The sequence below is a fragment of the Rhinatrema bivittatum genome, chromosome 7, assembly GCF_901001135.1.
Source record: "Rhinatrema bivittatum chromosome 7, aRhiBiv1.1, whole genome shotgun sequence".
Lineage (NCBI taxonomy): Eukaryota > Metazoa > Chordata > Amphibia > Gymnophiona > Rhinatrematidae > Rhinatrema > Rhinatrema bivittatum.
In genome coordinates, this window is record NC_042621.1 from 309,212,323 (window position 1) to 309,238,850 (window position 26,528).

A 26,528-nucleotide genomic window follows, 5' to 3' on the forward strand; every position below is an offset into this window, starting at 1 on the left:
TGCATCCCCTTTCACTTATCCACATTAAATTTCATCTGCCATTTGGATGCCCAATTTTCCAGTCTCACAAGGTCTTCCTGCAATTTATCACAATCTGCTTGTGATTTAACTACTCTGAACAATTTTGTGTCATCTGCAAATTTGATTATCTCACTCGTCGTATTTCTTTCCAGATCATTTGTAAATATATTGAAAAGTAAGGGTCCCAATACAGATCCCTGAGGCACTCCACTGTCCACTCCATTCCACTGAGAAAATAGTCCATTTAATCCTACTCTCTGTTTCCTGTCTTTTAGCCAGTTTGCAATCCATGAAAGGACATCGCCACCTATCCCATGACTTTTTACTTTTCCTAGAAGCCTCTCATGAGGAACTTTGTCAAACGCCTTCTGAAAATCCAAGTACACTATATCTACTGGTTCACCTTTATCTACATGTTTATTAACTCCTTCAAAAACGTGAAGCAGATTTGTGAGGCAAGACTTGCCCTGGGTAAAGCCATGCTGACTTTGTTCCATTAAACCATGTCTTTCTATATGTTCTGTGATTTTGATGTTTAGAACACTTTCCACTATTTTTCCTGGCACTGAAGTCAGGCTAACCGGTCTGTAATTTCCAGGATCGCCCCTGGAGCCCTTTTTAAATATTGGGGTTACATTTGCTATCCTCCAGTCTTCAGGTACAATGGATGATTTTAATGATAGTTTACAAATTTTTACTAATAGGTCTGAAATTTCATTTTTTAGTTCTTTCAGAACTCTGGTGTGTATACCATCCGGTCCAGGTGATTTACTACTCTTCAGTTTGACAATCAGGCCTACCATATCTTCTAGGTTCACCGTGATTTGATTCAGTCCATCTGACTCATTACCCATGAAAACCTTCTCCATTATGGGTACCTCCGCAACATCCTCTTCAGTAAACACTGAAGCAAAGAAATCATTTAATCTTTCCGCGATGGCCTTATCTTCTTTAAGTGCCCCTTTAACCCCTCGATCATCTAACAGTCCAACTGACTCCCTCACAGGATTTCTACTTCGGATATATTTTAAAAAGTTTTTACTGTGAGTTTTTGCCTCTACGGCCAACTTCTTTTCAAATTCTCTCTTAGCCTGTCTTATCAATGTCTTACATTTAACTTGCCAATGTTTATGCTTTATCCTATTTTCTTCTGTTGGATCCTTCTTCCAGTTTTTGAATGAAGATCTTTTGGCTAAAATAGCTTCTTTCACCTCCCCTTTTAACCATGCCGGTAATCGTTTTGCCTTCTTTCCACCTTTCTTAATGTGTGGAATACATCTGGACTGTGCTTCTAGAATGGTATTTTTTTAATAATGACCACGCCTCTTGGACATTTTTTACTTTTGTAGCTGCTCCTTTCAGTTTTTTTCTAACAATTTTTCTCATTTTATCAAAGTTTCCCTTTTGAAAGTTTAGCACGAGAGCCTTGGATTTGCAAACTGTTCTTCTTCCAGTCATTAAATCAAATTTGATCATATTATGATCACTATTGCCAAGCGGCCCCACCACCGTTACCTCTCTTACCAAGTCCTGTGCTCCACTGAGAATTAGATCTAAAATTGCTCCCTCTCTCGTCGGTTCCTGAACCAATTGCTCCATAAAGCTATCATTTATTCCATCCAGGAATGTTATCTCTCTAGCGTGTCCCGGCGATACATTTACACAGTCAATATTGGGGTAATTGAAGTCTCCCATTATTACCTCACTACCAATTTGGTTAGCTTCCCTAATTTCTCTTAGCATTTCACTGTCCGACTCACCATCTTGACCAGGTGGACGGTAGTTTACTCCTATCACTATAGTCTTCCCCGACACACAAGGGATTTCTACCCATAAAGATTCAATTTTGTATTTAGTCTCATGCAGGATGTTTATCCTGTTGGACTCTATGCCATCCCGGACATAAAGCGCCACACTGCCTCCCGGGTGCTCCTCTCTGTCATTGCGATATAATTTGTACCCCGGTATAGCACTGTCCCATTGGTTATCCTCTTTCCACCATGTCTCTGAGATGCCAATTAAGTCTATGTCATTATTCACTGCTATACATTCTAATTCTCCCATCTTACTTCTTAGACTTCTGGCATTAGCATATAAACATTTCAAAGTTTGTTTTTTGTTTGTATTTTCATTCTGCTTTTTAATTGATAGGGATAAGTTAGAATTTTTTAGCTCAGGTGAGTTTTTAGTTACAGGCACTTGGACTACTTTTCTTATTATTGGAACCTCACTGTCGGGATGCCCTAATTCTAATGCATCATTAGTATCCTTTGAAGATAACTCTCTCCGAACCATGTGCTGCTGAGCGACTGTCGGCTTTCCCCTTTGTTCTAGTTTAAAAGCTGCTCTATCTCCTTTTTAAAGGTTAGAGCCAGCAGTCTGGTTCCACCCTGGTTAAGGTGGAGCCCATCCCTTCGGAAGAGACTCCCCTTTCCCCAAAAGATTCCCCAGTTCCTAACAAAACTGAATCCCTTTTCCTTGCACCATCGTCTCATCCACGCATTGAGACTCCAGAGCTCTGCCTGCCTCTGGTGACCTGCGCGTGGAACAGGGAGCATTTCAGAGAAAGCCACCCTGGAGGTTCTGGATTTAAGCTTTCTACCTAAGAGCCTAAATTTGGCTTCCAGAACCTCCTCAGAGAATACAGTACAAGACTCTAATCGTCATACACAAAATCCTCCACAATGACAAATCCAACTGGCTAACCACCCCCCTACACCTCCACACTCCCCGATGGAATCTTTGCTTCTCAAACTCTGGTCTTCTACAAACACCATCCCCAAAAGCAACTCACTGGATATCAACAAGGGAACGAACACTGTCAATTGCCAGCCCCACCCTTTGGAACAAACTCCCCACAGAACTACAAACAGATCCATCTACTCAGTCGTTCAAGAAAAATCTTAAAACCTGGCTATTCCACAAAGCCTTTCCAGCAATAAAAATAAACGAACCCTAAACCAAGCCATAAAACCCACAACCATGGAAAAACCTCACCGCTACCACATAACCATCATCTAGTTATATATCCTACCCCCCGAACTCCTGTCTAATCACTCATCAATAATAACTGATTCCATGCAATATCTAATAGGCTGATCTACTAGTCAACTACCTATTTGTCACAGTCATCCATAATATATCGGGCTTGGAGTGTGTCCGTCAGTGATCGCAGATGTTCTGGAGCCCGTCAATAGATGGCGCTATAATATATCGGGCTGCATGTTTCCCAGCCTGCCGATAGATGGCGCTATAATATATCGGGCTGCATGTTTCCCAGCCTGCCAATAGATGGCGCTATAATATATCGGGCTGCATGTTTCCCAGCCTGCCGATAGATGGCGCAGGTGGCTTCCTGGCTGCCTTCGAGGCTCAAACACACCACGGGTAGGAAGGACAGCGGCCATTGCGGGAGAGGCAGAATATAGCAGAGGAGACCCTGGCATGCCGCGAATGGAGCGCTTCCCGTGCCACATGCTCCATTCACGGCGAGGAGGAAGGCCCAGTGCGCCGTTCGTGGTGAAAAGGGAAGGCCCTGTGTGCTGTGATCGGCACGCCTGGGCCTTCATCTTCACTGCAAATGGAGCGTGTGCCAGGGAACACGCTCTGTTCGTGGCATGCCGGGGTCTCCACTGCTATTTTCTGATCTCCGCTGCTATTTTCTGATCATGCTGAAAATGGAAGGCCCCCCCGTGTGTCACGAATGGCGCACCAGGCCTTCATCTTCGCTGCGAATGGCGCGGGTCCTGCGGCTTGCCGGTGAGAGATAATGTTTGTCGGGGAGGGGAGGGTGACAGAGAAGGGTGTGATACAGAGCAAGGGGGGGATGCCGGTGAGAGACAATGTGTGTGTGAGAGAGGGGGGGTGACAGAAAGCATGGTTTGTGAGAGGGGGGTAGGGAGGGTGTGAGAGAGAGCATGTGGGGGAATGCTGGTGAGAGAGGATGTGTGTGTGAGAGAGGGGGGTGACAGAGAGCATGGTTGGTGAGCGGGGTTGGGGAGGCTATGAGAGAGCAGGGGGGATGCTGGTGAGAGAGAATGTGTATGTGAGAGAGGGGGTGACAGAGAGCATGGTTGGTGAGAGGTGGGTGGGGAGGGTGTGAGAGAGAGAGCATGGGAGATAAGAGAAGGTGGGTGGGGGGATGCTTGAGTGTGGGTTTCAGAGACAGGAAGCCTATATGAGGGGAGGTGTGTGTGTGTGTGTGTGAGAGAGGGGGTGTGACAGAGAGCATGGTTGGTCAGAGGGGGGTGGGGAGGGTGTGAGAGAGAGCATTGGGGGGGGGATGCCAGTGAGAGAGAATGTGTGTGAGAGAGGAGAGGGAGTGTGGGGGAGTGCGAGGGACAGCTTGGTTGGTAAGAGGGGAATTGCGCGGGATGCTTGACTGTGGGTTTGAGAGAGGGAGCCTATATGAGGGGATGTGTGTGTGTGTGCCAGAGAGTGAGGGAGCCTGCATGAGGGTGTGTGTATGTGGAAGGGACACTCTTACAGTGAATTTCTAGGGAAATTCTGCTCAAAACAAGAGCAGATGTGCCAATAAAAAGGCTCTCCGCCCGGGCATAGAACAGGTACAGTTGTTAGTAATTTTATAATAGACAATAAAAGTTCCTGAGCCTAGCTGCTCCACAGTTCCTGTATACCAATATGATATACAATAGCTACACCTGTAAATAGTTGCTGAATCCTTGACTTCCTGCACCAAGTTGTATATAAACCGATGTGATATGTAAAATTGAACACCGGTATATAAAAACAAACAAACAAATAAATAATCAGATAGCCTCAAGTGTTACGGCCTTGTGGGAGCTTCAGGTTATTGGAGAACTATCTGTGCCTACTTTTACCGGCATTGTCAGGAGGAGATCCCGGGGAGAGGAAAATATCCTTTGCATATTGCAATTTCAGATCTATTGGGGTTGGTTTGCTTTTGAGTGGTTGAACTCACAGAAACAGACGGAAATACCGCAGCTAGATTGTCCTGGCAGCAATAACCAAAGGAAAAGGAAACGTGAAATTTTGCACTAATTATTGTCTTTAGCCTGGCGTGGAAAAGGTCCTTGCAGTATTTGCACCAAAGAGGGAAGATTGATTATTGCGCCCTTTGGTAGTATTTAAAGCCTTTTACAAGCGTAAAATCAGGTTGAATACGCAGATTTTATCGCTCTGAGGGCAGTTTGAGAATTCCCCTCTGTATGCTTATCTGATTATTGTTTCTACATTGCTGCTGCTGTTGCTTGATTTATTATAAAGTTGCATTCATCTACAAAGTTTTTATTTTAGATCGTGTATATCCAGCTTGAACAGTTCCAGTTTGGAAAAGAGATTTACACGTTCAGAAAATAAATAAATAGTTATTAGTCTCTAAAACTAGAAGCGAGGACTGTACTTACCTAATTCAGAGCCTGTAGAATGAGAAAAATGCACCACATTTCTGCTTAAAACATTCGCTCCTCTTGTGCCTGTAGATTCTATGCATGAGGTGCGGTTGGTGAATGGCTCACACAGATGTGCAGGGCGTGTTGAAGTTTACCATGCTGGAAAATGGGGATCGGTTTGTGATGACCTGTGGGATACAAATGATGCAAATGCTGTATGCAGACAGCTGGGCTGCGGTTCTGCTGTTGCGGCTCCTGGCAGTGCCCATTTTGGTCAAGGCACAGGAGATATTCTTCTGGATGATGTGCAGTGCAGAGGAGACGAGTGGTTCCTGTCCCAGTGCTCCAGCCGTGGATGGAAAGTGCATAACTGTGGTCATCATGAAGACGCTGGTGCCATCTGCTCAGGTAGCGTTTCCTGTCTCCCGTCACGTGAGATCTCAGTTACTCCTGTATGTGTCAGCGTAGCCTTTGAGCAGTATGGACAGTTTCAGAGAAGGATGTAGCTTTATTCTTTGTTCTGGAAAAGTATTTCTTCTTTGGAGTAATCCTTGCCTCATGGAAGCTGATTGGATTGTGAAATCAGATCATTTAACACGTGGTTTGAATAAGATCCTGTAATGTAAATAAAGTTTTAGTTCTCATAAGCTTCTCCCTGCTATGGATGGAGCTGATGAGAGCAGGGTTAGGATCCTGGATCCCATGGATTGAGCTGTGGGTCCTCAGTTACTTTTCAAATCTTCTTCTTCTATCTAATCAGATGGCCTAAAGTGTTACGTCCTTGTGGGAGCTTCAGGTTATTGGAGAACTATCTGTGCCTGCTTTTACCTGCATTGTCAGGAGGAGATCCCGGGGAGAGGAAAATATCCTGTGCATATTGCAATTTCACATCTATGGGGGCTGGTTTGCTTTTGAGTTGTTGAACTCACAGAAACAGATGCAAATACCGCAGCTAGATTGTCCTGGCAGCAATAACCAAAGGAAAAGGAAACATGAAATTGTGCACTAATTGTTGTCTTTAGCCTGGCGTGGGAAATGTCCCTGCAGTATTTGCACCAAAGAGGGCAGATTGATTATTGCCCCCTTTGGGAATATTTAAAGCCTTTTACATGCATAAAAACAGGTTGAATACGCAGATGTTACCGCTATGGGGCAGTTTGAGAATTCCCCTCTGTATGTATTACGCCCGTTGGTCGCAGACTACTGTGACTGCTGTCGCTCACCTCTTGCCTCACTGCACTGACTTCGTGGGGTTGACTCGCGGCATCCGTCAGCTATCGCCTGCCTGCGTGCCCCTGTTCCCAGTCCTCCCTGGATGGCGTGGATGCTGCCAACCGCCATCTTGCCCTCGGAGTTCCTTAGGCACGCACGTGCTCTCGGGCCAGTCTTATGCACGTCATGGCAGGAACCTCGGGGGCGTTCCCCCTGGATGACATCATTTATCGTGGACTCTTAAGCTGGCTAACCCTGTCTGCCTACGACTTGGCAACGAGTTCCCTCATTGCTGAATCCACTTCACTCACTACGGACTTCCCATTCCAGCTCCTGCTTCCATGGCGTGAGACGTCCCGGGTACCCGCTCCTCGGGGGCCCTTTCCTCATCTCTGGCTAGCCACTCCTCGGAGCCTTGCGCCTAGGACCACTGCCTGCCCCGCTCCCCGGGGCCTCCTCTGGAACTATAGCTACTTCAGTGAGTACTCCACTTGCGGACCATTACCATATCATCTCTACTGAGAACTCTCATCGGTGTACCTGCTCTGCGGACCATTGTCGTATCATCTCTACTGAGGAACCCTCACCGGCGTACCCCGGTCTATGGACCATTGCCGTATCATCTCTACAGAGGAATCCTCTTTGGGTATACCCCACTTCACAGAACCTGTGGCACCTCTGTGTCTGTGTGACGTTCCTGATACATTCCCCACTCCATGGGCAGTGTCGCTCTCTCTCCAGTACCTGCTGTTCCACGCACCCAGCAGCTGAGACCACAATACTTACAAAGACCAGATCTTTGACGACGACGCTTTTCCTTTGAGGATAGATGACTACGACCTATTTGCATCGGTTCTTCTTCCTCAGTGTTTTGTGTAGTAGTGGTCTGAGTGGACGATGTCGGGTGAATGCATGGAGCACCTGAAGCCATCCTCTTGGATCCTCTGGCCTCATGTGAATGCTCACGATCCTCCGGCCTCTGGCTCACGATCCTCTGGCCTCATGCGACCGGCAAGGTCTATATGCGAATCCAAAGCCTCAGGGAGTTCGCTTGCTGCTAATTTGTCCTTGATACGCGGGCTCAGACCTTCGAGGAATATAGCACGCAGGTAGCCCAGGTCCCAGTGCAATTCAGACGAGAGAGTCCTAAACTCGATGACATAATCGGTCAGAGATCTGGAACCTTGTTGCAGATGCAGAAGCATAGATCCGGAGATGGCCTTTCGGCCTGGGTTGTCAAATACGGAGCAAAGTAGGGCAACCGGCAAGTCGTGGAGGATCGGATCCATTCGCTCCCAAAGGGGTGACGCCCAGGCCAACGCTTTTCCATCCAGAAGGGACAAGATGTATGTTGTCTTGGAAACTACATCAGGGAAATATGCAGGTTGTAAAGAAAAGTGCATGTTGCACTGGTTCAAGAAGCCCCTACACAACAAGAGATCACCTGCGAAACGAGGGGGTGCTGGCAAGGGTACTGTAGGCTGGAATGGTGGTGCATGTGAAGCTGAGCTTGGCTTGGCAGGCATTGAGATGGAGTCCAGCCGATTGCTCAATTGATTTATGGCACAAGCCAAAGTCTCCAGAATATTTTGCTGTTCTGTAATTCACTGGTCCAGGCCAGGGATGGCCTGAAGCGCCGAAACCTGGGCCAAGTCCATGGACTTGGAAATCTTTTAGGGTTTGTGGGTATGTGGGTCCTGAGCCAAGGTGAGAGATGGTACCGCCCATGGGGAGGAGCTCCACGGTACCCTCCTGTCCACTCTGTCTGGGAAACTCCCAGGCCTAGGTTCTAACGGAGGACTTCTCCTAGGCCTGACTTCACCCTCTCCTCCGTTAGCTCTGCCTGTCTCAATTAATTCGGACGCTCAGGAATTTCACACCCTGGCATTGGTGGACTCCGGGGCCGGTGGAAATTTTATCCTAAGACAACTTGTGGAACACCTTTGGATTCCCACCATCCGTACACCAACACCATTACTGCTTTCCTCCATTCATGGCAAACCATTACTAGGTGAAATTACTTTCTCCACGGTCCCCATCCCTCCGGGAGGCGTAAATCCCCCGACAAAGGTAGGGGGGGGTTTAGACAGGGCCGGGGGGGTGGGTTAGGTAGAGGAAGGGAGGGGAAGGTGAGGGGAGGGCGAAAGAGAATTCTCTCCGAGGCCGCTCTGATTTCGGAGCGGCCTCGGAGGGAACGGAGGTAGGCTGCGCGGCTCGGCGCGCGCCGGCTACACGAAATCGGCAGCCTTGCGCGCGCCGATCCAGGATTTTAGCGGCTACGCGCGTATCTACTAAAATCCAGCGTACTTTTGTTTGCGCCTGATGCGCCAACAAAAGTACGTGAAGGCGCACTTTTTTAAAATCTACCCCCAAGAGTATTCGCGATTGGCCTCAACCAAAGATTTCTTGGTTTTACGAATTACTACAGGTCGTTCATCCATCATTATTCAACACTGACTGCCTCACTCACAACCATGACTCGTAAGGGAGCCAATCCCTCTCAATGGTCACCCGAGGCTGTGACCGCCTTCCAGAAGCTCAAGGAGGCATTCCTACGAGAACCATGCTTGTGTCACCCTGACCCCCGACGACCCTTCATCATTGAAGTAGACGCTTTGGACGTTGGTGTTGGTGTAGTACTCAGCCAGCATTCAGCCAATCACACCTTGCACCCATGTTCTTTCTTCTCCCGACTCTTCTTCCTGGCTGAGCGTAATTATGGAATCAGGGACAAGGAATTACTGGCGATTAAACTGGCCTTTGAGGAGTGGCGCCCCTGGCTCATGCACCAGATCACGGTATATACTGGCAACAAGAACCTCAAGTACCTGCACCATGCTCAACATCTTAATCACAGGCAGGCCCGCTGATCTCTCTTTTTTATTCGGTTCAATTTCCTACTATGATACTGAAGGAAGACAACAAAGGGGATGCCACAAAGAAGCCTTTTTCAATTCTTTATTGATGGAGACGTAAAAAACTGCCCGACTCTAGCCGAGTTTCGCCACTTAAAGTGGCTGCCTCAGGGGCTATAAAAAATACAAGATCCACAAATCTCTCACTAACCCACCGGGTTGTAGCAGCTATAGGCTCTTTATTAGAACCCCTATCCACATTCATAGACTCTTTCCTCAAACCCTCGATTGTTGATATGCCATCTTATGTTAGAATGTAGAATTATTTATTAGTTTTTGATATTCTTCTCACATATAGAATTTTACTGCCCTCATTTTGCAGATATCCTCCAGTTTTTAGATTGATGATGCTTACATGCTTATTTTAATTGCTCTGTTACTTTTATTCTTTTTTTATGTTTTTATAAGTGTCATATTTATGTGATTGAGGTCATGCTGTTGTATTTATGATTTTATTATTTATTTCAGATTATTTGTCTGTTTTGAATAATTTTATGATTTCTTTTATGTATTTATGATTTAATGTTTTTATATATGTATTTTTTATAGCCCCTGAGGCAGCCACTTTAAGTGGCGAAACTCGGCCAGAGTCAGGCAGTTTTTTTACGTCTCCATCAATAAAGAATTGAAAAAGGCTTCTTTGTGGCATACCCTTTGTTGTCTTCCTTCGGTTCTACTGGATCGCCTATCTACTATGATACTGGCCAGCCAATAAGAACGCTTGAGCCGATGCACTCTCTCATTCTTTCACCACAGAAGACATTCCGGTTATTCCACGACATCACTGATCCAACTAAAGTTCTCCTCTCCACCACACTCACAATACCAGCTGGGAAGACGATGGTTCCCTGACCACTTAGAAGGAAAATCCTCCACTGGGCGCATGATTCCTTGCTGGCAGGCCATCCCTGGACAAGCTAGAATTCTTTCTATCCTCCAGAGATTCTATTGGTAGACAACCATGAAGAAGGACACTCAAGCATATGTGGAATCATGTCCCACTTGCGCTCGTCAGAAGCCGCCGGCAGGCCATCCTTGGGGTCTCCTCAACCTCTTCCTGCACGTAGTGAGCCGTGGACACACATAACCACAAATTTCATTGTGGACCTACTTCCTCCCAGTGGCAACAACACCATTTGGGTTACCGTGGACCGATTTTCAAAGATGGCTCACTTTGTGGTGTTACCTGGTCTTCCTTCAGCTCCGGAATTAGCAAAATTGTTCATTCACCTACATCTTTTGCCTCCATGGACTCCCGAGACATATACTCTCTGATTGAGGTGTTCAATTTATGGCCAGGTTTTGGAGGTCACTATGTAAAAAATTCGATATTGCCTTGGACCTCACGTCAGCCTATCACCCGCAGGCCAATGGTCAGACAGAGAGGACAAACTGAACTCTGAAACAATTTCTTCGGGCGTATGTGAACTCTCACCAGAATGACTGGTCTGCTTTACTACCCTGAGCTGAGTTCGCCTTGAACTCCCACCAGTCTACATCTACTGGGTCATCACCCTTTCAAGTAGAGTACGGATGCCAGCCTCTGCCTGCTCTTCCACTACCTCTGTCTGTGTCTTCTCCGGTGGCACAGGCTTCTACACAAGAGTTACATCAACTTTGGGAACACACCAAACAACTTATACAGCAAGCCGCCCAGAAGTCAAAGAAGTTCTATGATGCCCATCATCGGCCAGCTCCACAGTTTAATCCTGGAGACAAGGTGTGGCTCAGCACTTACTTTATTCACTTGAAACTGCCTTCAGCCCGCTTTGCTCCCAGATACATTGGGCCTTTTTCGGAACTTCGCCGGCTGGGTCCGATCACTTGGGATCACTGGGTCCGATCACCTGAGCCCCAACCTCTGGCGTTAGAGGAGGACATTACGTATCAGGTACAGGACATCCTGGACGTGAGGAAGCGTGGGAGGCAATAAGAATATTTGATCTCTTGGAAGGATTTGGTCCTGAAGAGAACAGCTGGGATCCTTGACAAAGATCTGATCAAGCAGTTCCATGCTTCTCATCCAAGAAAACCCAAACTCTCAGGGAGGGGCCCTAAGAAGGGGGGTACTGTTACGCCCGTACGGTCGAAGATGGCTGCGACCGCTGTTGCTCACCTCTTGCCTCACTGCACTGACTTCATGGGATAGACTGGCTGCCTCCACCAGCTATCGCCAACCTGCCTGCCCCTGTTCCCTGGGCCTCCCTGGACGGTGTGGACGCTGCCGACTGCCATATTTCCCTTGGAGTCCTTAGGCACACGCGCGCTCTAGGGCCAGTCTCATGCACGTCATGGCAGGAACCTCGGGGATGTTCCCCCCGGATGAGGTCATTCATCGTGGACTCTTAAGCCGGCTGGCCCTGTCTGCCTACGACTTGTCAACGAGTTCCCTCATTGCTGAATCCTCTTCGCTCACTACGGACTTCCCGTTCCAGCTTTTGCTTCTTCGGCGTGAGATGTCCTGGGTACCCGCTCCTGGGGGCCCTTTCCTCGTCTCTGGCTATCCGCTTCTCGGAGGGCCTTGCGCCTATGGCCACTGCCTGCCCCGCTCCCCGGGGCCTCCTCTGGAACTATAGCTACTTCTACAGTGAGTACTCCACTTGCGGACCATTACCGTATCATCTCTAACTGAGGACCCCTCATCGGTGTACACTGCTATACAGACCATTGCCATATCATCTCTACAAAGAAATCCTCTTTGGGTATACCCCACTTCACAGACCCCGTGGCACCTCTGTGTCTGTGTGACGTTCCTGATACACTCCCCACTCCATGGGCAGTGTCACTCTCTTTCCAGTACCTGCTGTTCCACGCACCCAGCATCTGAGACCTCGCCTCCCGACGGTGAGGCTCATAAGGCTCCTCCCCGTGGGCGGTACCATCTCTCACCTCGGCCCAGGGCCCACATACCCACAAACCCTAACAGTATGTTTATCTGATTGTTGTTTCTACATTGCTGCTGCTGTTGTTTGATTTATTATAAAGTTGTATTTATCTATAAAGTTTTTATTTTAGATCTTGTATATCCCAACTTGTACAGTTCCAGATTGGAAAAGAGATTTACACATTCAGAAAATAAATAAATAGTTATCAGTCTCTAAAACTAGAAGTGAGGACTTTACTTACCTAATTCAGACCCTGTAGAATGAGAAAAATGCACCACATTTCTGCTTAAAACATTTGCTCCTCTTGTGCCTGTAGATTCTATGCATGAGGTGCGGTTGGTGAATGGCTCACACAGATGTGCAGGGCGTGTTGAAGTTTACCATGCTGGAAAATGGGGATCGGTTTGTGATGACCTGTGGGATACAAATGATGCAAATGCTGTGTGCAGACAGCTGGGCTGCGGTTCTGCTGTTGCAGCTCCTGGCAGTGCCCATTTTGGTCAAGGCACAGGAGATATTCTTCTGGATGATGTGCAGTGCAGAGGAGACGAGTGGTTCCTGGGACAGTGCTCCAGCCGTGGATGGAAAGTGCATAACTGTGGTCATCATGAAGACGCCGGTGCCATCTGCTCAGGTACTGTTTCCCCTCTCCCATCACGTGAGATCTCAGTTACTCCTGTATGTGTCATCGTAGAGATCTGTAGGCTCAGAGTATTCCTTTCTACAGAGCCAAGGTTGACTTCCAGGTGCCTATAATACAAACGCCTTAGCCCTGGAGAGGAAACGGATCTGCCCAGGGACAGCAGGTTCAATGGAAAATCCCCAAAACATTATTAGCTGCAGTTTCATCAGACCCTGAGAAAAACTCCATGAATGGAGGGACGTCTTGGCTGACGAGTTGCCATGAGTTTATTGTTATCCTGGGGCCCATCTTCTGCAGCTTTCCTTAATAAAACCTTTTGTTTCCCGCTCAGGTTAATCTTAGATACATACAAAAGATTGTAAGGTATGTGCTCAGACTACAAAGCTGTTTCATTTTTCTCAAATTGTTTAATATTTCATTTGCTTGTTTCATTAACTTGAAATGAAATAAAAATCAAAGGGAAAAAGGAATAAAAGAAAGGAAAGGAGTCAGGATCTCTTCTCCAATCCTCCCTAGTGCCTCTCTAGGTCTTCCTCATCCTCCCACTCCCACTCCTGCCCTCTCTGCAGGGGACAATTTGAATTGAGAGCCAGTGAGGTGGGATTTTCGAGAGATTGCTTGTGTCCCATTTTGATTTCTGCGACCTGTGAGATGGATAAAGATGGGCAGGATGACATGGATGATTTTTGGGGTTTTCACTCTGTATTGGGGGGAGGTAGGGATTGGGGCTTTGGCAGAGGTAGCGGCAGCCAGGGACTGCATTAAACGTGAAAATAAAAATCCAGCATTACTGGGGGGTTTTGTATGAAACAGCAAGTAAGAAAAGATTGTTTCACTGCATTTTTCTTGTCATTTCTCAACAAATGTACATCTCCAAAGATGATTACTTAAATGAAAATATTCAATCTGAGAAGTAAAATGCATCTCCTAGAAGACCTGGAGTGTGTGAGTTTCCTGGGGAGGTTTCTCTGGACACTGACATTTTCTTTTCTTTTTATCCTAACAGCGTCTCAGCACTCGGGTAAGTGAAGGATTTAACATTAAGGCTTTTCCCACAGAGAAATTTCCTCTTCTCTCCATCACAGGCTAGGATAGTGACCACATCATGAGCTTCCTAATCACTGGGGTCACTAAGCTGCTTCTAGACAGGATGATGAAGGCCTGGTATTACCCTTTTGCATTTACATTTATATGTATTTATTTGGTGTATTTTTTCTTATAATAATAAATAAAAATAGTGTAAATAAATTTACCAAATCAGAATCCAACCTCTCAGCGTAAAAGACCATATGTACCACACACAATTTAGCACATAGGATTAACGGGAAATGTTTATATTGAGTTGTGATCCCTTTACGGGCCCCTAGCTCATCTATCTCTGGTTCACTAAAGGAATAGGAAGAGGAGATGTTGTAGTGCACCTGGCACAGAGGTAAGCACAATATTTCCCAAGCTGGAAAGAGAAAACCAGGAACCCTGTATCCCCTCTGTAACCCCCTCTGAGTGCTTTCCCATTCCCTCTCGCAGGTTCAATGGACAATCCCCAAAACATTATTAGCTGCAGTTTCATCAGACACTGAGAAAATTTCCATGAATGGAGGGACGTCTCGGCTGATGAGTTCCCATGAGTTTATTGTTATCCTGGGGCCCATCTTCTGCAGCTTTCCTTAATAAAACCTTTTGCTTTCTGCTCAGGTTAATCCTAGACACATACAAAAGATTGTAAGGTATTGTTGATTCGAGAGAAACTGCAGGCCAATTGTAACCTGAAACCAAACTTTATTAGAGAAAGACAAAGACAAAGGGACAGGGACCGGAACAAAGCATGAGGAAATAATTTGTCCCAGGGAGTAACACAGGTCCTCAAAACAATCGTATTAACACACAGTTACTCAACTCTTCCAGTGGTGTGCATAGCATTATAAACCCTTCATATTGACCAATCAGAGCATATTCAGAGTGTTGTTTTTAAATAAGAGTGCAACATTTGATTTGAGTATGTATTAGACTAATCAGCTAGTGGGTCTGGGGTGTCGACTCATTGCATTCCAGCAGATAGTCAGGGTCCTCTGCTTTCTTTGTCTAAAAACTAGTATTCAGGAATACAGCAGAAATGAGGTGCCTCAGAAAGTCAGTGCATAATACTACATACATCCCCCTCTTGAAGGGTTCGCCTAGAAACCCTTCACATATGGGCGGGGTCATGGCTGCCTGTCTTAGGTTGTCCCTTTCATCCTAAGCTAGCCTTAGGTGAAGAAATCTTACCCATCCTCAGCTAAGCTCACTGTTTTTCCCTACCCATCTGATTCATGGGGAAACTCATGCATGTCCATCATCAAGCACTGACGAGAATAGTGACTTGATCTTGCACTGCAGATGAAGAGTTGACCATAATTCTTAGTCTGGGAATCCTGGGCATGGCTGCAGCAATGGAAGATTCAAATCGTCAAAGGCAGAGGCATATGCATGGTAGGCAAAGGCATAGCAGAAGTCCAATACATCACGCTGGTCCTGCAGGGTATTGATGGCGCTATTTAGTTCTATGACAACAACATGTTGCAGGGAAAGCAATTGCTGTATGGACATTCCTAATTCAACTGTGGCAGTCACCTGTCCAAGAGGTAACACAGCAGTGGAGGAGAAGGCATCTAAACGAGTTTTGGTAAAAGGGTATATGCTGTTAATGTAGTTGAGGGCTAGTTATACTGTTTCATATTCGGCTGCTTCTGGGGAAGCTGGAATAATACTCCTCTTAGATCGGGGGGGGGGGGGGGGGGTGTCTGAGTGTAATTGGGGATAATCACTGAAACAAGTGACAGCTGACTCTGTGAGAAAGTCTTTAGCATGCTATGTGGTCTAAAACAAAATAATGTACGTCATAGGGTAGGTAAACCATCAGTGTGAGTCTCTGCACAGGAAAAGAAAGAAATGTAGTAGAATGAAAAACCAGAAATAAGGAAAAATTATATATTGCCCTCTGGAATCCCAAATGTAAACAAACTAGCTTATAGATAGAGATAGAAGAACATTTCAAGCAATCACATAATAGAAATTTTAGGACTGGAAATATCTACAAGTATAAAAATTGCATGACCTCAAATTATATAATTGATTTAGGAAATCTAAATCATGGAATTTGCAAAAAGGCATAATAACTAGATACATATAACAATCAATTATCACATGGCAGATCAAGGTACATTAATTCATATGATCAAGAAAACTACATCAGGGTAAAGAATAACAAAACATAAAACAGAGAAGAAATAAGGCCAAATGAGTAGATAACTCAGGTCATATAATGATATAATGTTGGGCTGGCTCGCCCAGACGAGCTCTGAATTCTGACAATCAATGGAATACTCATTTTATTCAGTAGGGTCTAATAATCTTTCGCTAATCAAGGCCCAAGTTAAATATGTGTGTTTATAGAACATGTGTTTGTAATAAAGCAATACAAATTCAAATTGATGCAGCAGAAGTCAAATGTAATAAACAGAACCACAGACAACTCAGGTATGGTAGACAATACATAGAACATGTTTCACAAGACCAACATATATCCATTTATTTCACAAATATTCATACAATGTCTTCATAACATCAAGACAGACAACAGTTAACACATATTATGAGCTCAAAAATGAAAACAAAAGTAAAGGTAAACCAAAAAGGTGTTTGAAAAATGTCTGAGAAATGCCAGAAAAACAAAAACCAGAATTCTGTTTAAAAATGGAAAAAGAAAATAAAACTGAAAAAACTTAGGAAAATTAAATATCGCCTTAATTCTTTCATGACAGGAAGGCCGTTGACCTGAAAAATAAAAGCTAGCATACAAAAAAGTAATAAAAAGAATGATGATATGCATCCACTAGGAGGCGCTACCACAAGGTGCTTTGTGGAATAATACCAATTTTAGATTTCAACCTTGGAGAATAAATTCAGCAGCTGAAATTCAATGTGAAATACCACGCAATTAGGATTTGCAAGAAAAAGCTTGAGAGGTTGCCTGAAATGTAATGGTTAGTGAACGCTGTGTGCCAACCTCCACCAATAATTGCACATTAAAGAATCATAATTTTTTCAATGTCTCTTTGTAATTTCAAAACAATCTAATAAGCATAACCATGCCACACTTCCATCTTTAGGCATATACGCACACCTTCAATAGGAATGCTCTGTTTCTTTAAACAAACGAAACCTAATTTTTTTTTCTTTTTCTTTCTCTCCGGTCACCTGCACAGAAGGAAGCCCACATGCTGATTCAACCCCTCCTTCCTCTTCTCTTTTTTTTTCTCTGTTATGATTCTGCTCAATTAACCCCCTAACTACCAGTGTCATTAGACTTTTTAAGCACTAACACCAGGAAATGTTTTTGCCAAGAACTTCAAACAAAACAAGTCACATAAAACAATGCCTGCGATTTGCCATCCATTTCTGGAAACATTATTGAAAGCAAAATATAGACGAAGCAACAAAGAATATTAAAGAATGCTAGTGCATGGAGATCACCTTAATTAAGATGTGAGAAAAAGATAAGAGAAAAAACGGTACCGCAGGATAGATAGACAAACAAATACTGGGGGTTTTTAGAAACTTAGGAACTGGGGGTATCACGGAAAGAAGGGGGAAAGGGAAGGAGGCTCTTACAGGATAACAAGCCATACAAAATATCTTTAATGTAAGTTTACACAGTGGCTTGCCCAAGTTCCACTCCTGTCGGGGTTAATGCTGTAACAACGAAATGCCAGGATTATTGCTTATGGCACTAAAGGCTGTATTAAAGTCATTTGTGGTCAGGGATCCTTCGAGGGAATAAGCTCTCATTTGTGGGCTTAAAGTGGGCTTAAAGTAAGTGTCCAGCCATGCAACGGATTGGGGCTTTTTTTTGTTAAATTGCTTAGGAGTCGGTGAAAGAGGGGGCGGAGTGGGCGGAGTGGGCGGAGGGACCCCTCTTGCAACATTATCTGCTGGAGCATGAATGGCTTTGGTGGCCATAAACACTCTGTTTTCACTTCTGTATCTAGGGTGTCCTCTGAGTTTGGGGTGTCCTCTGGGGTGATACAGGAATGGCGTTGAGCCTTACGCTCATCAGTTCAGAGTTAAAAATGGGTGGGAACAGAGAGGGACTAGGGAGTGTGGGGACACAGGTAAGGTAAGGAAGTGGGGAGTTTGGGATAAAGGAAGCATGGGGTCCAAGGAATCTGCAGGACATGATAGGATAGAGGCAGGGCTGCACGAATCTGATCCAGCAGGACGTGTACCCCTTTCTTCCTCAATAGGTTTGTGTCAATCCTTTGGGGTAATACTCTCTCCAACGAGGACACAGTGTAGAGTCCCTTCTACCTTAACAGTCTCAGACATCAGCATATTAGTAGGTGCCATGGGATTCCATTGGGGTTCCTCCTCCAGGGGTGCAGTGGGGACCAAATGTGAATACCCCACTGCAGTAACTGTTTCCTCTAAAGGTGATGGCTTTGTACTCTGCTTTAAACACCGTTGAGTACACTGGGGGTCAGTAACAACGGTGTACGGGGGTGGGGATTGATTAGATTCAAGTTCTTTTTCTAAATATACTAGAATTATAACAAACCAGAGGCAAATTAACTTCTCATCTGGCTTGTGCAAAGAAATAATACGTTCTAACGGACATGTCTTGCTGACCTCTACAGCATCTTTTGTACCTCCTAACTTTCCTGACCAGAACTTAGTCATAACAACAATTTACCAATGGGTAAATATAGTAAAATTTGAGAGCTCTCTCTTATAAGAAAGAGAGTGTTTTCTTACCTGGACGAATATCACACCGAGCTGTTATTCTGGTGTATACCTCCGTTTCAGTTAACGGCAACTGTGGGGCTTCAAGCAGAGTGACTGAGACAGCCTGCTTAAACAAAAACAAAAAACAGTGTAGCTACCCCAGGCATCTTATCTTCCATAGTGGCCCTCCCCTTTGAGAGAACCAACCCAAAGATTTAACAATTATACTCGTGATGAAGTCCTAGCCGAAATGTCTATCCGAGTCTTGCGCAACTTCCCTCGAGACAACGTCCCTGAGACGTTCCAATCCCAGAGCTCGTAATATGCGTCCGGACCGCTATCTGGCCAAGCCTGAGTACCTGTGAAGTTTTCTATTGTCTGGTCTGTTCAGTCAGGAAGATTCAAATCACAGCTGCAGACGAAAAACCATCCTCTGCTACCAAAATGTTGATTCGAGAGAAACTGCAAGCAGATTGTAACCTGAAACCAAACTTTATTAGAGAAAGACAAAGGGGCAGGGACCGGAACAAAGCATGAGGAAATAATTTGTCCCAGGGAGTAACACAGGTCCTTACAACGATTGTATTAACACCCAGTTACTCAACTCTTCCAGCAGTGTGCATAGCATTATAAACCCTTCATACTGACCAATCAGAGCATATTCAAAGTCTTGTTTTTAGATAAGAGTGGTACATTTGATTTGAGTATGTATTAGACCAATCAGCTAATGGGTCTGGGGTGTTGACTCATTGCATTCCAGCACATAGTCAGGGTCCTCTGCTTTCTTTGTCTAAAAACTAGTATTCAGGAATACAGCAGAGATGAGGTGCCTCAGAAAGTCAGTGCATAATACTACATACATCATGTGCTCAGACTACAAAGCTGTTTCTTATTTTCTCAAATTGTTTAATATCTCATTTGCTTGTTTCATTAACTTGAAATGAAATAAAAATCAAAGGGAAAAAGGAAAAAAAGAAAGTAAAGGAATGTAAGGAGCCAGGATCTCTTCTCAAATCCTCCCTAGTGCCTTTCTAGATCTTCCCCATCCTCCCACTCCCACTCCTGCCCTCTCTGCAGGGGACAATTTGAATCATGAACCAGCGAGATGGGATTTTCGAGAGATTGCTTGTGTCCCATTTTGATTTCTGTGACCTGTGAGATGGAAAAAGATGGGCAGGATGACGTGGTTAATTTGGGAGGTTTTCTCTCTGTATTGGGGGGAGGTAGGGGATTGGAGCTTTGGCAGAGGTAGCAGCAGCCAGGGACTGCATTAAAGGTGAAAATAAAAATCCAGCATTACTGGGGGGTTTTCATTTGAAACAACAAGTAAGAAAAGATTGTTTCGCTGCATTATTCTTGTCATTTCTCAACAAATGTACATCTCCAAAGATGATTAATTAAATGAAAATATTCAATCTGAGAAGTAAAATGCATCTCCTGGAAGACCTGGAGTGTGTGATTTCCTGGGGAGGTTTCTCTGGACACTGACATTTTCTTTTCTTTTTATCCTAACAGCGTCTCAGCACTCGGGTAAGTGAAGGATTTGACATTAAGGCTTTTCCCACAGAGAAATCTCCTCTTCTCTCCATCACAGGCTAGGATAGTGACCACATCATGAGCTTCCTAATCACTGGGGTCACTAAGTTGATTCTAGACAGGATGATGTAGGCCTGGTATTACCCTTTTTCATTTACATTTATGTGTATTTGGTGTCTTTTTTCCTTATAATAATAAATAAAAAGTGTAAATAAATTTACCAAATCAACCTCTCAGTGTAAAAGCCCATATGTACCACACACAATTTAGCACATAGGAGTAACGGGAAATGTTTATATTGAGTTGTGATCCCTTCACGGGCCCCTAGCTCATCTTTCTCTGGTTCAATAAAGGAATAGGAAGAGGAGATGTTGGAGTGCACCTGGCACAGAGGTAAGCACAATATTTCCCAAGCTGGAAAGAGAAAACCAGGAACCCTGTATCCCCTCTGTAACCCCCTCTGAGTGCTTTCCCATTCCCTATGTATTGATACCCAGATCGGAGGAATCACACCTTGAGATAAAAGAGGGTCTCACACAAAACATTATCATAAAACCGACAAACGTTTATTCTGGGATTCCAGCTGTCAGAGATTACAGGATATTTACATCTGATTAGATGGGGGTTCACTGCTCTCTAAAGTAACTGCTATAGCAGCTCTGCCTCCACATAAGAAACTCAAACAAGAGGTTTCTTATCAACTATAAACCTCTTATCCTCCAGAGAAGAAATACCTATAAGAGGACCTCTCACATTTCTGTCAATGCTCGCTTGTCATGTAGACGCCTCTGTACTCTCCCACCTGGGAAAGGTAGATCTGTTGTCAGCATCGTATTCGTTTCCAGATTATTTATAAATATATTAAAAAGCACCGGTCCAAGAACAGATCCCTGAGGCACTCCACTGTTTACCCTTTTCCACTGAGAAAATTGACCATTTAATCCTATTCTATGTTTCCTGTCTTTTAACCAGTTTGTAATCCACGAAAGGACATCGCCTCCTATCCCATGACTTTTTAGTTTTCTTAGCTGATGCTAATCGCACCATTGAAGGATCATGAAGTTAGAGGAAAGGAAGGATCTTCATGCTTTTCTTAGATTGTGGGAAGGAGGGAACAGAATGCACAGAATGTGGTGAGAGTGGTTCCAGGGCCTGAGAGCTGCAGGAAGTAAAGCCATCAGTGAAGGGAGCTTGCTTGGGTGCCCAAGGGAGAAAGGGATAAGCAGAGCCTCTAAACCTGCTTGAAGTTGGGTGAGAGGGTGCAGATAAATTAAACAGCAAGAAAGGGAACATCACCTCCAGAAATAAAAGAACCTCTGAGGACATGGTCAGGAAATCTTGTTTCTTATTATTCTTAAACTGCCGAAATGTCCCAGATTTCCCGTGTCTCTCCTTCCCTCTCCTCTTTGTATTGTATTAGAGTTGAAGGGTTGATTAATGTTATAAAAGAGAATTGATCAAAACTCTCCTGTTTATACTGCTGGGTTATGTTTCCTTTTCATTCGTAGCTACTTCAAGACCCTCCCCAGGACCAACTTTTACAGCTGGTAAGTGACATTATCTCAGGTAATAATCACATTGCCCCTTTTGAATCTGTGATACAAATCACGCAGCCTCACAGGACACCAGACGTCCCATCCCAGAGGTTTCTCTTCCCAAAGTGCTAAATTGTACATTGGGTTAGGATCCTGGGTCCCATGGATTGTGCTGAATGTCCTCAGTTACGTTTCAAATCTTCTTCTTCTATGTAATCACATGGCCTGAAGTGTTACGGCCTTGTGGGAGTTTCAGGTTATTGGAGAACTATCTGTGCCTACTTTTACCAGCATTGTCAGGAGGAGATCCCGGGGAGAGGAAAATATCCTGTGCATATTGCAATTTCAGATCTATGGGAGTTGGTTTGCTTTTGAGTTGTTGAGCTCACAGAAACAGACGCAAATACCGCAGATAGATTGTCCTGGCAGCAATAACCAAAGGAAAATGAAACCTGAAATTTTGCACTAATTATTGTCTTCAGCCTGGCAGGGAAAACGTCCTTGCATTATTTGCATTGGGACTTAGGTGGACCTAGAGAGGTCAGAGCAACGGTGCAAAGGCCAACTGGAGCTTCGCCCTGGAAGCCCGCAGTCCCCCCAGGAGGAGCCCGTAGGAACCCGGGCCACTGGGACTTAGGTGGGCCTTTGGAGACGGTGGTCTTGAAGGAGTCCTAGGTCGGGTGCCAGAGGGTCGACACTCACCAGTCCGAAGTCGTGTACCAGAGAATCACCACTTGCCAATCCGAAGTCAGGAACCAGAGACTCACCGTAAGCCAATCCAAAGTCAGGAGCCAGAGAATCACCATAAGCCAATCCGAAGTCAGGAGCCAGGAACACCAAGACGAAACAGGAACCAGAGTCCGAGCACAAGGAACTCACCGAAGCAAGCAGACTAGACAGCATTGGAGGACGTTGCCAAGTCGAGGAATGAGCAGAGGAAGCTCATTGGATCATTGGAAGCAGGTGAGTATTATTAAAGGGATCAGGTCCCTTTAAATCCAGCAGGGGGGCGTGGCCTCACGCCTAAAGATGGCGGTGGCCATCTTGGATTTCCGAGGAGGAGGAAAGCCAGCAGAACTCCGTGAGGGAGGCACAGGGACGGCTCCCCAGCGGGCGGCCAGACCGCGGACCATCCCAGGGGTGATGGGCACCGGCTCCGGGGAGCATGTCAGGAGTTGCCACGGCGGGTCGCCGCTGTGGTGGAGATAGGGGGCCACGCCCGTGGATGGCCACGGGCGCGGAACACAACAGTACCCCCCCCCCCTTTTAGGGTTTATCCGGATGATCGTGGTGGAACTGCTCCAGCAATCCCCGATCCAGTATGTTGGTCAATTGTTCCCAGGAGTTCTCCTCTGGGCCGAAGCCTTCCTACGCTAGCAGGTACTCCCACTTCTTTCGCTGCTTCCTCACATCTAAAACCTCCCGGACCTGGTAGGTGAGATCATCCTCGGAGGCAACTGGTTGAGGAGTCGGCGGCGTGCTGGAAGGCCATGACAGTACTAAAGGCTTCAGGAGGGATACGTGAAAGGTGTTATGTATCTTGAGGGACGGGGGAAGGCGCAGTTGGTAAGAGACTGCACCCACCTGTCGGATGATGGGAAACGGCCCGATGAATCGCGGGGCTAGACGCACTGATGGTAGCTTCAGGCGGATGAATTGCATGCTTAACCAAACTTTTTGGCCTGGGCGGAGAGGTGGATACGGCCTTCTTCATTGGTCAGCATACCTTTTTGCCGCCTGACTGGCCTTGATCAGGGCGCGTTGTGTGGATACCCACTGTCGGTGTAGTTATTCGGCAGAGAGCTGGGCTACCGGGGATAGCACTGCGATGGGCACGGGCAGAGGCGGACGCGGCTGCTTCCCATACACTATTTGGAACGGGGAAGATCCGGTAGCCGCGGAGAGATGGGAGTTAAGAGCGAATTCGGCCCAAGGTAGCAAGCTAGCCCAGTCATCTTGCTTCTCATTAACGTAGATGCGGAGGAACTGCTTCAACGTCTGGTTGGTTCTCTCCACGAGACCATTGGTCTGAGGGTGATAGCCTGATGTATAATCCAAGGTGACGTCAAAATTTTGACAGAGGGCCCTCCAGAACTTGGCAGTGAATTGAGGCCCTCGATCCGACAGAATGCTTTGAGGCAGGCCGTGCAGCCGGAAGATATGCTGGACGAACAGCTGGGCCAGCTGTGGCATCGTCGACCGTTTCAGCAAAATGGCACATTTTGTGCCATTTTGCTGAAACGGTCGACGACCACCCAGATCACGGTGTTGCCGCTGGATCGTGGCAAGTCCACCACGAAGTTGGTAGCCACATGAGTCCATGGTACGGAGGGCATAGGTAGCGGCTGAAGTAAGCCTGGGGTCGAGCCAAAGATTCTCTTATGGCGGGTGCAGGACTGACAGGATTCTACGTACGCTCGGACATCCTTGTTGACCTTTGGCCACCAGTAATAGCGGCGCAGGGTCTGTAGTGTCCAGGATTGCCCTGGGTGACCAGATCAGCGGGAATCGTGGGCCCATGCCAAAACTTGTTTCTGCAAGCCCGGGGGAACTAAGGTTTTCCCTGGAGGGATTGACGTGGTAGCAGACAAGAGGATGCGGGATGGCTCGATGATGTATCGCGGTTCCTCTGAGCCTTCCGTTGATTTGAATACCCGCGATAGGGCATCGGCCTTGACATTCTTCTCGGCCGGTCGGTAGCCAACCACGAAATTAAACCGGGTGAAAAACAGGGCCCACCGTGCTTGCCGTGGGTTGAGCCATTGAGCCCGGTGTAGGTATTCGAGATTCTTGTGGTCCGTGTAAATCGTGAACGGATGCTGTGCTCCCTCCAGCCAGGGGCGCCATTCTTCAAGGGCGACCTTGATCGCTAGCAGCTCCTTATCTCCTATGGTGTAATTTCTCTCCGCCGGGGAGAACTGGCGCGAGAGGAAGGCACACGGGCGAAGTATGTGATTATCGGACGTTTGACTCAAGACGGCGCCTATGCCTTCCGATGAGGCGTCCACTTCAACGATGAACAGGCGCTGTGGGTCTGGATGCCAAAGGCATGGTTGCTCTAGGAATGCCTCCTTGAGGTGACGAAAGGCGGCTTCCACCCCAAGAGGCCATTTCTTGGGATCCGCGCCTTTCCGGGTCAGGGCCGTCATCAGAGCGACTATGGAGGCATAGTGGAGAATGAATGACCGATAATAATTCGCGAATCCCAGGAATCATTGGAGTGCCTTCAAGCCGGACGGCTGGGGCCATTCCCGAATGGCTTTCAGCTTTTGAAGATCCATACGGAACCCTTCACTGGAGATGATGTATCCCAGGAAGGGAAGGGACTCCTTCTCAAAGAGGCACTTTTCTAATTGTGCGTACAACTGATGTTCTCGGAGCCGTTGCAATACCTGGATGACATGCTGATGTTGTGCGGTCAGGGAATCTGAGAATACTAAAATGTCATCCAGGTATACCACCACGCATTTGTATAGGCGATCACGGAAGATCTCATGGTGTTCTGGAACACCGCAGGAGCGCTACAGAGCCTGAACGGCATTACTAGATACTCATAGTGGCCGTCCCGGGTATTGAAGGCCGTCTTCCACTCATCACCTTCCTTGATTCGGATGAGGTTGTCCCTCGGAGGTCCAACTTGGAAAAGATCCTCGCCCCTTGGAGCCGGTCAAAGAGCTCCGAGATGAGGTGCAAGGGGTAGCGATCCTTGACTGTAATAGCATTTAAGCCCCGGTAGTCAATCAGAGGCGGAGACTCCCATCCTTCTTCGCGACAAAGAAGAAACCAGCCCCGGCAGGGGATTTAGACTTCCGAATGAAGCCCCTCTCCAGGTTCTTTTTGATGTATTCGCTCATGGCCTGTGTCTCAGCAGGTGAGAGGGTGTATGTGCGGCCCCGAGGAGGCTCCATACCAGGAAGGAGATTGATGGCGCAATTGAAGGAACGATGGGGTGGAAGTATCTCGGCCTTCTGTTTCGAGAACACATCCGCGTATGCGCCACAGGGGGCCGGCAGGCCTGGAAGGCTGGTGGTAGCCACAGGACAGGAGACAGGAACCACGGATTGGAGGCAGTTGCCGTGACACTTCAGCCCCCAGCGAGACAACTGCAAAGTCTTCCAGTTAAACTGAGGTTCGTGTTCCTGCAGCCAGGGAAGGCCCAGGACAATTGGATGTATGGAGTATTCCAGAACATACAATGGCATGCGCTCCTGGTGGAGGATTCCAACCCTCAGTGGGACAGGAACCGTGGTGTGTGTCACGCGCTCCGGGAGAGGTTTCCCTTGAATGGAGGAGATGACCCAGGGCGCTGGAAGGCGTGTCCCTAGCGCCTCTTTTTGGACAGGAGCGGCAGCTGTCAGCGGGTTTGACAGCTGACGTTCAATTTTGCCAGCGACGGTTCTCCAACCCGCTGACAGCCACGGGTTTGGAAACCGGACGCCGGCAAAATTGAGCGACCGGTTTTCAACTCGCGAGTCGACTGCAAAATTTTTTTTTTTAACTTTTTGTAACTTTCGGGTCCTCTGATTTAATATCGCCATGATATTAAGTTGGAGGGTGTACAGAAAAGCAGTTTTTAATGCTTTTCTGTGCACTTTTCCGGTGCCTGGAGAAATTAGCGCCAACCTTTGGGTAGGCGCTAATTTCTGAAA

The 26,528-nt window shown here is 46.4% G+C and overlaps 1 protein-coding gene across 1 annotated transcript in view; it reads left to right on the forward strand.

Moving 5' to 3' along the window:
• The window catches only part of DMBT1 (deleted in malignant brain tumors 1), a 306,433-nt gene that overhangs the window by 274,272 nt on the left and 5,633 nt on the right, over positions 1-26,528 (forward strand). The window contains exons 35-38 of the mRNA XM_029610571.1: positions 5,484-5,801; positions 12,722-13,039; positions 14,055-14,069; positions 21,853-21,891. Of these exons, the coding sequence (XP_029466431.1) occupies positions 5,484-5,801; positions 12,722-13,039; positions 14,055-14,069; positions 21,853-21,891 (690 nt within the window). The remainder of the gene's footprint in view (positions 1-5,483; positions 5,802-12,721; positions 13,040-14,054; positions 14,070-21,852; positions 21,892-26,528) is intronic.